Source organism: Citrus clementina, unplaced genomic scaffold (assembly GCF_000493195.1).
Source record: "Citrus clementina cultivar Clemenules unplaced genomic scaffold, Citrus_clementina_v1.0 scaffold_2, whole genome shotgun sequence".
In the NCBI taxonomy this organism is placed as follows: domain Eukaryota; kingdom Viridiplantae; phylum Streptophyta; class Magnoliopsida; order Sapindales; family Rutaceae; genus Citrus; species Citrus x clementina.
In genome coordinates this window covers 4,530,316-4,540,259 of record NW_006262688.1, presented here as the reverse complement: position 1 = coordinate 4,540,259, position 9,944 = coordinate 4,530,316, and the positions used below count along the sequence as shown (strand labels likewise).

The window sequence follows — 9,944 nt, the reverse complement described above, 5'->3', positions numbered from 1 at the left end:
TCCCAGCTGATGTGTTATGTATGGCTGAAAGTTTAGTTTAATGAAAGGTTTACTTTCTTTTTTTTAAAAAAAAAGTTGGGACTTATATACAGAGATGCCTAACATTATTGATTAAGTATATATTGGACATTATTATTAAATCAAATCTAATGTTATTTTTATTTAAATATTATATTATCTATTACGAATAATAAATTTATATTATTGAAATAAAAGCTTAGGTCAGTCAACTTTTAAAGTTGATATTGACAGTGTTGCTTATGATCTATTTACTGTGTATGTATATATACCTAGATGGACACCATAACGAGTAGTGATCAAATCCAAGAGAATTCGATCCATGGTTAAATTTCTTCCAATCTTTGCTACCCAAATCATCTTTCTCCTCTTTCTCCTCTCTTCCTTCACCAAAATTCAAGTCCACGGCTATGCCAAGACCATGAACAAAAACCTAATGGGGCTGAAGAAAGAAAAACTAACCCATTTTCAAATCCACTGGCACGACATCCAAAGTGGCCAAAACCCTACTCCAATCTCAGTAGTGAGGCCACCTACAAACACATCAACAAACGGTTTTGGCATAATAAATATGATTGATAATCCACTCACTGCAGGGCCAGAAATGAGCTCAAAAATGGTGGGAAGGGCACAAGGGTTTTATGCACTAGCTTCACAGGAAGAAGTTGGCTTGTTAATGGCCATGAATTTTGCTTTCATTGAAGGGAAATACAATGGCAGTAGCATCACTGTGCTCTGAAGAAACTCGGTGTTTTCAAATGTGAGAGAGATGCCAGTCATTGAGGGCAGTGGGCTTTTCAGGTTTGCAAGAGGTTATGTTCAAGCTAGAACCCACAACTTTGATCCGAAAACAGGGGATGCTACAGTTCAGTATAATGTCTATGTGATGCATTATTGATGATATAATCGGTTTCGCTTTTGGTCCTTTTCTTCTTTGTTTTTAGTAATAAAGTTATTCTCTTTTTTATTTTGTGGTAAGTGATAGCTTTGAAGTTGGCTTCTTTGTTTGAAATTTCACTTTTGGCATGCTATTGTCAGTCACCACAAGTTTTACCATGCATTGTCTCTTGACTTTTCAACAGACTTCGGTACGTAATATTATTTGCAGATTCGCTTTTAGTAAGAGGTTTGAAGATGATGGCTCAACATTTATAAATAGATTGGATTATCTTTTTGTAGAAACTCACCTCTTTTTTTAGGCCTTTTTGTTCTCAGATTGCTCTTTTTCTTTCATCAATAATTGGCACGATAGACTCACACGAATGCGCCGTCGTCTCCAAAAGCATTTCCAAGATTTCGATCAATATTATCAATAACTCATCAATGACCATTTGGATCCAAAGCGCCCAAAAATTGTTGGTCAGCAAGGGGACTTAATCGATGACCTACTTAGTCTCACTAAAGCTAGTGCTCTGACATTGGATGATGTCAAAGTAGTGATCATGGTATGTAAATAATCTATTCCTTTTACCGAAAATTAATTTTATTTCTCAACTATTTGCTCCCCATTAACATGCTTGGCCGAGTGTTTTTCAAGTATACCTAGCCATCGCAGTTTGAATCATCAATTTTGGGTTGCCATCTATCTCATATAAGACATACAATTTAATTTGTATATACGTAGGAAATATTTATAAGTAACACGGACAGGAATAAAGTTACTATTCCAATCAGAAGGTTTTGCTGAAATAGAAAAGGAGAACTTGGTTTGTAGATTGAACAAATCTCTATACGGTCTCAAACAGACACCGAGGTATTGGTATAAGAGATTTGATTCCTTCATCATGAGTCTTGGATACAACAAACTCAGTTCAGACTATTGTGCATACTAGAAAAGGTTTGATAACAATGATTTTATCATTTTGCTGTTGTATGTGTATGACATGTTGGTAGTAGGCCTCAACAAAAATCAAGTCTAAGAATTAAAGGCATAATTGGCTAGAGAGTTTGAAATGAAGGACTTGGGACCAACAAACAAATTTCTAGGGATGCAAATTCACCAGACAGAAATAATGGGAAGATTTAGTTTTCTTAGAAGAATTACTTGAAGAAAATCTTGTGATGCTTCAACATGCAAGATTGTAAGTAAATTTCTACCACATTTCTTATTAATTTCAAGTTATCCTCACATATGTGTCCTAACAATGAAGAAAAGAGGAAAGAAATGTCTCGAGTACCGTATGCATCATCAATGGAAAGTTTGATATTCGAAATGATATGCACTAGACCATATATTGCACAAGCAGTGGGAACAGTCAGTAGATATATGTCGAATCCTGGTGGAGAGCATTGGAAAACTGTGAAGACGATCTTGAGATACATTAGAGGAACCTCATATGTTGCATTATATTACGGAGGATCAAAAGTTGTCGTTAGGATCTATGTGCACTCAGATTTTGGAGGAGATCTTGATAAAAGGAAATCTACTACTGGCAATGTGTTAACACTTATAGGAGGAACTATAAGCTGGGTTTCAAACCTGCAGGCTGTTGTGGCTTTATCCATAACAGAAGCAGTATACATAACAATTACATAAGCTTGCATGAAAGCTATTTGAATACAGAGGTCATTGGAGGAGCTCGGGCACAAATAAGGAAAAATTTATGTGTTTTGTGTGTGGAGACATGATTGGTTCTCAATCAAGTCTTCAAGTGGGAGAATTGTTGAACATGTGCATGCATGTGGCAAATAATTATATGTGGCTAGCATGCAACTTTTAACTCTTGGCATAAATTTGTTGAGTAAGTGGGAGGCACACAACTTTTAACTTTGGCACCAAAGTGGAAAGTTGAGTGAAAATTTATATTATTTTAATGCCCACTATTGTTGATTTTTTGGGCATCACTTGACCTATAAATAGAGGCTTCATTTGCCCTCTTTAATCATCCTATTTTCTCTAATTTAAGTGAGAGTACCAAGAGGTGTAAGTGGAGAGTATTGAAAGTTTTGAGCTCTAGTTCTAATGTTTTTGAGAGTTCGAATGTATTGGAGTTTTGGGTTGTGAGACAAAACACTATAATACTTGCAATTCATTACCACTAGGAAAATATTTTTTTATGTGTTCGCCCGTGACCATAGACTAAAAGAATCACGTAAATTTTGGTGTCACTGTGTGATCATTAATTTTTAATTTCACTTTAATTACATTTCTGCTTCACCCGCCAAATTTCTCAACAAAGTGGAGGGGGGATGTGGCGTGTAACTTCTTCACGAACAAATGTGCTGTTTTACAATTCAATATGCTTTGTGCGGAAAGATTTTAAGAAACAAATAAACTTCACTTTTATTCATTTTATGTGGATCAAATACTTATTTATACATAAGATAAAACGTCATAAAAGTAAATCGTGAATAAAATATTTTGGGATTCCTTTCGCCTTACTCCGTTTTGCTCTAGGGAAGGAACTAGGCTAGTTGGGTTTTCATGGCCTCGTCGGATGTCTTTAAGAAAATCTTTTCTCTTAATTCGATTTATTTCTATGATAGTTGAGAATTTATTTATTTTTGGAGAAATAAAATGAATTTTAAGCACGTGATTGACAACCGAAAAAATTAAACAAAAAGGGGAAATGATCAAAATTTATGCTGTTCCAGTAAATTAATCATTTTCCAAGTGATCATTTTTAAACAACCTCAAATCCCTCTGTCAGTAAACAATTCTACTATCTTTCTCTAATTTTTTTTTCAATATTTTATGCCTATAATCGTACTTGTGATTTTAATTTTTTCAAATAATTTGTTTTATTAATCAATTTGCAAACCTTGTTGTCACTTACAATACTACAAATTGTATTCAATCCACCAATCGAGAAAAATTTTAAATCACATCCTATCAACCAATCCACCAGATTGAAAAAAAAAATGAATTGGAATTTCCAGAACTGGGTGCTCTGGTTTGGACTATGAGCACCTATAGCTGGATATTTTGTAAAGCACAATTATGAGAAATGAAGCAAATTATTTTTAATAAATCTCAATAAGAGGCGGGTTTATTATTGCTATAAGAAATGAAATTACAAAAGTCATGGAGGAACAAAATGAACAATGCCTAGAAATTATTGAAACGTGGGAAGAGATAGAAGTGTTGATCAGACAGAATAAGGACAGGATTCTGTCATTTAATTTAAAAAAAAGGAAAAGAAAATGCATGCGAACCATAAAATGACCAGCACTCGTAAATCGTAATGCTTAGATCGTTTTGTAGAATTCAATAACCCAATAGCAGTAAACACGACATATAACTTTAATATCTGTAAATCCGGCTTCTGTTGCCAAGGCCTTGAACTCCGCCAATGTCCTCTCCTTTGCTCCGGGAAATAGATTGGAGAGGTGTACGTCAAGACTTGCTATATTCTTGCTTACAATATCAGTCTCGGGGAATTCTGGCACTATTGATTCCACCAAAATGACCTTTCCGGATTCCGGTATTGCTTCGTAGCAGTTCTTCAGTATCTTCGAACAGTCTTCATCGCTCCAGTCATGTAGTATCCACTGAGAGATTAATTTATATGAAAATTTCGTGAAATTTCAAAATTTTCGGAATTGACATACGTAATCAATATTTTATTTTCTATTTCAATAATTAAATATTAAGTAGAGAATTAACCTTCATGAAAATAGCTTGTCCTTTAGGAACTTCAACAAACATATCACCTCCAACATGCTCCACACCTTCACGAGAATTAAAACACAAGGGAAAAATGAAATTATCGTTGTTTTTAAAATGATAATTAATTGAAAAAAATTTTACGTAAGAGAAGGATCTACAAAATTAAATAAGCTGGCAACGAGTGACGTATACGTGAGTAATTATATACCTGGACAAGAGGGTGCATGTTTGAGGACATGAGGTAAATCAAAGTTAATCCCCCTTAATTGTGGATATTTAGAAACAACTGATTTAAGATTTGCACCTAAGCCACCGGCAACATCCACCAATTGGTTCAGCCCTTCAAATCCCTTGTAGATCTCAAGAATTTCCTTCATGACTATAGTTGTGTGATTGTGCATTGATTGATTGAAGAGGTTATTTATTCTTTCATCTTTGGCGGCAGCCGCAAATCCATCCATTCCATTATGTGCCTTCATAAATGGTACTGACCCTTCCAATAAAGCATCCTTCGCGCAGGACCTGTCAGAAGATATCATGCACACATATGAGTATTAATTAATTGAGTGCATATATTATGTTATAACGTCTACAGATACAATTAATGTGAGTACAAGGAAATTAGAAAGCAAATTACCAAGAATCCATACTAATTTTGTCCTGAATTATGAGCAGAGTGGGAGCAAGAGAAACTCCATCTTTATTTGGAACAAAATATTTGGAAACTGGTGTCAAGCCGTATAATCTCTGAACACTTCCGTCTTTGTTCGAGACAAGATTACATGCGAGAAAAGAGTAACTGGCTAGGAGGCGTAGCATTCTGTCCAGTATTATTGGGGCTTTTTTGTTATTTGTGGGCAGCTGAGAGGCAATCTCTGAAGACGAGAGTTGAGTTGGGCTAACTTTCGCCATTATCTCCAACAAACCAAGCTCAGTGGCAGATTTAATGGTCATCGGAAGTACTGCGCCGGAAGCGAGTTCCATGGCCAGCAAGAAGTCTTGCTCATCCCTTGCTGGTTTCAACATGACTTGGTGATCATCTTGGAGTGAACCCATCTTCTTAGGCAAATTAGGATATAATGGAGAAACAAACAAGGTGCTGTATGGATGCTGAAGAGTAGTGCTTAGTTTATGGAACGCTAAACCTTTATATAGTGTGTGTGTGTGTGTGGAAATTGCTAACATTAATTAATATTCTATTATTAACATACGTCCAAGCATGTCTCAAAGGGTCAAGGTGGGAGGGCTATCTCAGCTAATAAAGAAATTTTGACCGAGCAGCCCCAACCATAAACAGAAATCATCACGTGTTCAAATTGAGTAAGTTACATGTTTGAAAGGCATCGGTGCTAATAATGTTCCAATTAAATAGGTTATCGCTCCATGGGATTAAACACATAATCATAAATGTGAAAATGTCCCATGACTAATATATATATATAATCATTCTCAGGTGCGGGATCCATGTTCTTTTAACATAGAAATGCTTTTAAACTGTGAGGTTTAAGAAATTTAGTTTTTGAATGAACATAAAACCTTACAGTTTAAGAGAGTTAAAAACTAACTCTCTCAAATCTTATGGTTAAAAAGCATGTTCGTATGAAAAAAATATAATAATAAAGGCACCCGCACTAAAAAAAGAGTCATATATATAAGGTGTGGGTGCCCTTATTTTTTTATTTTTTAATACGAATATACTAGTTGTGTGCATTACAGCAACCCGCCTTTGCCTGTTTTTATAATATGATACCTGGGCGAACTAAAGTCATTGTAGGATGACTGGATGAGATGGGGCACATGCCTCATTTTGAGTTTTAAAACTTTTTTATTCTTCATAATAGTTCATATCAGTCATCTTTTTCTTTTTATTTTATAAGCAAACCTCGTGCAATGAGGAAAATTGTTGACGCATAAAAATTAAATAGAAGAGTGTAAATAAATTAAGTGGAGACGTAGTGGAAAGTAATTGAGTGGTGCTAAAGAAATTAAGAAAAGAGACATCATGAATAGGGTTTCTTTAGAGAAAAGAGCGAAGTAGGGATATTTCTGGAATAAAAAAGGGTGTCAATAAAAATTATCTGATATTTCAAATTATTTAATAGGGTATATTTAGAAAATGAGTTTTAAGAGGGTAACAAGAGGGTGCCAATAGTCTAACTCAAAAAACAAATTCAGTAGTTTTTTTTGTTTACAGGATCAATAAATGCAATTGGTTATTATTGATTTAACAGAATTTAGGGCCACATCTTATCTTTCTTTGTAACCGCATCTTAATTTTACAGGATCAATAAATTAAACGTAGGTGATTATTGCTATAGCATTATAATGAGATTGCTCTCCCATTTTGATCCTTTCAGATATACATTATTGGTACACATACAAGAAACATGACTATTTTGATCCTTTGAGTTTTAAAACGTTTTTATTCTTCATAATAGTTCATATCAGTCTTCTTTTTCTTTTGATTTTATAAGCACACCTCGTGCTTATATGTGTTTATAAGTCATAAGCAAACCTCGTGCTTATAAGCAAACCTCGTGCTCATAAGCAATTATAAAATAAAAAGAAAACCTCGTGCTTATATGTGTTTATAAGTCATAAGCAAACCTCGTGCTTATAAAATAAAAAGAAAAAGAAGACTGCTATGAATTATTATGAAGAATAAAAAAGTTTTAAAACTCAAAATAAGGCATGTGCCCCATCTCATCCACCAGTCGTAATTGAACAACCATGAAGAATAAAAAATTATCGAAACGCAAAAAGAGGGATGTGCCCGATCTCATCCAGCGAAAGGCTTTAATCCGCCCATGCATCATAATATATAAGTAGGAATAGGTCTGTTGTTGTTGTATGCACAAGACTCCCCAGCTACTTGCTAAGGAAACAAGGAATGGCTCTACTTGTTGTTGTGTTCCTTTTTTGTCTTCCCATCTTTCTATTGTTTCTTCTTCAAAAACACAGAAAAAACACAAGCGCTAAATTTCCACCTGGCCCTCCTGGTCTCCCCATAATCGGTAACCTCCACCAGTTCGATACCACAAACCTTGCATTTTATTTATGGAAACTTTCCAAACAATATGGTTCAATCTTTTCTCTGCGTCTTGGTCTTAGACCAGCCATAGTAATTTCTTCAGCAAAATTGGCTAAAGAGGCCTTCAAAACTCACGATCTTCAATTTGCTGGCAGGCCAGTTTTGCTTGGCCTGCAAACGCTATCTTACAATTACTTGGGCGTCACTTTTGCCCCACATTACAATGAATGGAGAGACATGAGGAAAAGATTTGTCACCTCTTTGCTTAACTCTAATAGAATTGAGCAATTTCGTCGAGTTCGAAAGGATGAGATTTTCCGTATGGTTGAAAAAATATCAAAGCTAGGCGATGCCGCTGATGAAGATGGTTCATCCAAAGTGCCAATCAACTTAAGCGAGATAGCGATGACTTGCGTACGTAATATTATTTTTAGAGTCACTTTTAGCAAGCGCTTTGAAGATGATGGCCCAGCAGCTGTAAATAGATTGGATTATCTTCTTGCGGAAACTCAGCTCCTGTCTGGGACCATTTTTTTCTCAGACTGCTCTTTTTCTTTCATCGGTAATTGCCTCGATAGAATCACAGGAATGCATCGCCGTCTCCAAAAGCATTTCAAAGATTGTGATCGATATTATCAACAACTCATCGATGACCATTTGGATCCAAAGCGACCACAAGCTGCTGGTCAGCATGGGGACTTAATCGACGACTTACTTAATCTCACTAAAGCTGGTGATCTGACATTGGACGATGTCAAAGCAGCAATCATGGTACATGCATAATCTATTCCTTTTACCAAAAATTAATTTATTTCTCATCTAGTTGTTCCCCACTGACGTACTTGGCCGAGTGGTTCTCAAGTATACCTGGCCACCCCAATTCGAATCATCAATTTTGGTTTGCCATTTCTCGTATAATGCACTTGCTTAATACATGTGCTTTAATTTGCATATATGCAGGAAATATTTATAGGTACCACGGACACGAGTAAAGTTACTATTGAAATGGCTATGACCCACCTAATGAAGAATCCTGAAGCAATGAAGAAGGCTCAAGAAGAAGTTAGAAGTGTGGTTAAAGATAAAGGGTTTGTAGATGAAGATGATATTCCAAGATTAGAGTATATCAATGCTGTAATCAAAGAGACAATGAGGATTCAACCAGCGGCTCAATTCATCCCAAAGGCAACTTCAGAAAGGTGCGTTATCGATGGTTATCACATACCAGCTGAGACAATGGTTTTAGTTAACGTGTGGACAATAGGAAGGGACCCTCAAGTTTGGGATAAGCCAGACAAATTTATTCCTGAGAGATTTGTGGGGTCTAACATTGATATGGGAGGACAAAACTTTGAATTTATACCATTTGGTTCCGGCAGAAGAATTTGTCCAGGGATACCTATAGCATTGCCCAGTGTGGAGCTCGCACTTGCCAATCTTCTTTACAAATTTGATTGGAAAATGCCTCATGGAATGAAGATTGATGACTTGGATTTTGAGGCTACGCCTGGACTTACCCAGCACAAGAAAAAGCCTCTCAAGCTCGTGGCAACCAAATCTATATGATGGTTTAGTCATTAGTGTTGTGATTTAAAATAAGTTTGCATGCAAGCACTTTTCTTTACGGTTATTGTTTGTTCGAGGATCATAATATGTAACGGTGAGGGGAGCTACTCAGCTCTCTTTTAAAGCCAAAGCTCATAATGCTTTTCTAGATTGCTTTTGCTTTTTGTTAATTTCTTTTAGTGATTTAATAAAATTTTAGCCCAATTGAAATCATTCTCATTTTGATTCAAAGATTGAACGAAAAAATAGGGTCAGGGAGGGGAACAAGCCAATAACCCACGAACGGCAGCCAAGACCTGTTTCTGTCAGACGATAAAATCAGTCCCGTCATCAGGTTCGATAGGAACTAAGAAAGTGAAAGAGATTAGTGCTTTGGCCGGAGTTTGTGGTGCGGAGTTTGAAGATTGTGCATCGATCACTTGGCTGGTGTGCGAAGCAGTGTTAATGGTGTTAATTATTCGTCACCTCTTCCTGATTTCCAGGATTCAAATAAATAAGAATGTTCCATGATTTGGAATTCTCTACCAAGTTAATTAAATGAAGAAACTAATGCTAGATACTCAAAGCAATAAAACATCGGATTAATATAATAAACTCAGTATGTATCTAATTGATTCATTTCTCAATTAATGGTAATATATACAAGATATACTTTTATTTTTGTTCAAGATAAGCGAGTACAATATGCAGCTGGTGTAAGCAAACCCAAAAGGAGGCATG

The 9,944-nt window shown here is 35.7% G+C and overlaps 2 protein-coding genes and 1 pseudogene across 2 annotated transcripts; 2 read left to right on the top strand and 1 right to left on the bottom strand.

The window, feature by feature from the left end:
• Positions 1-340: 340 nt before the first annotated feature.
• LOC18052458 lies at positions 341-947 on the top strand (annotated as a pseudogene).
• Positions 948-4,007: 3,060 nt separating this feature from the next.
• LOC18052457 (caffeic acid 3-O-methyltransferase) lies at positions 4,008-5,730 on the bottom strand. Its single transcript, XM_006445779.2, has 4 exons — positions 5,265-5,730; positions 4,836-5,149; positions 4,625-4,689; positions 4,008-4,509 (listed from the first exon to the last, which is right to left on the bottom strand). The coding sequence occupies exons 1-4, from the start codon at positions 5,681-5,683 to the stop codon at positions 4,207-4,209; spliced, it is 1,101 nt and encodes a 366-aa protein (XP_006445842.1). The 5' UTR covers positions 5,684-5,730; the 3' UTR covers positions 4,008-4,206.
• Positions 5,731-7,498: 1,768 nt separating this feature from the next.
• LOC18052456 (cytochrome P450 83B1) lies at positions 7,499-9,326 on the top strand. The gene is made up of 2 exons (XM_006445778.2): positions 7,499-8,429; positions 8,619-9,326. Exons 1-2 carry the CDS (start codon positions 7,518-7,520, stop codon positions 9,222-9,224), a joined length of 1,518 nt encoding a protein of 505 aa, XP_006445841.1. The 5' UTR covers positions 7,499-7,517; the 3' UTR covers positions 9,225-9,326.
• Positions 9,327-9,944: the final 618 nt, after the last annotated feature.

Bases quoted from the DNA above. Each gene is read 5' to 3' on its own strand.
- LOC18052457 (XM_006445779.2), bottom strand. From the start codon at position 5,683: ATGGGTTCACTCCAAGATGATCACCAAGTCATGTTGAAACCAGCAAGG. The intron at 5,150-5,264 runs GTAATTTGCTTT...ATCTTCTGACAG, and splicing joins AAAATTAGTATGGATTCTTG to GTCCTGCGCGAAGGATGCTT. The intron at 4,510-4,624 runs GTTAATTCTCTA...TTAATCTCTCAG, and splicing joins GACAAGCTATTTTCATGAAG to TGGATACTACATGACTGGAG.
- LOC18052456 (XM_006445778.2), top strand. From the start codon at position 7,518: ATGGCTCTACTTGTTGTTGTGTTCCTTTTTTGTCTTCCCATCTTTCTA. The intron at 8,430-8,618 runs GTACATGCATAA...GCATATATGCAG, and splicing joins ATGTCAAAGCAGCAATCATG to GAAATATTTATAGGTACCAC.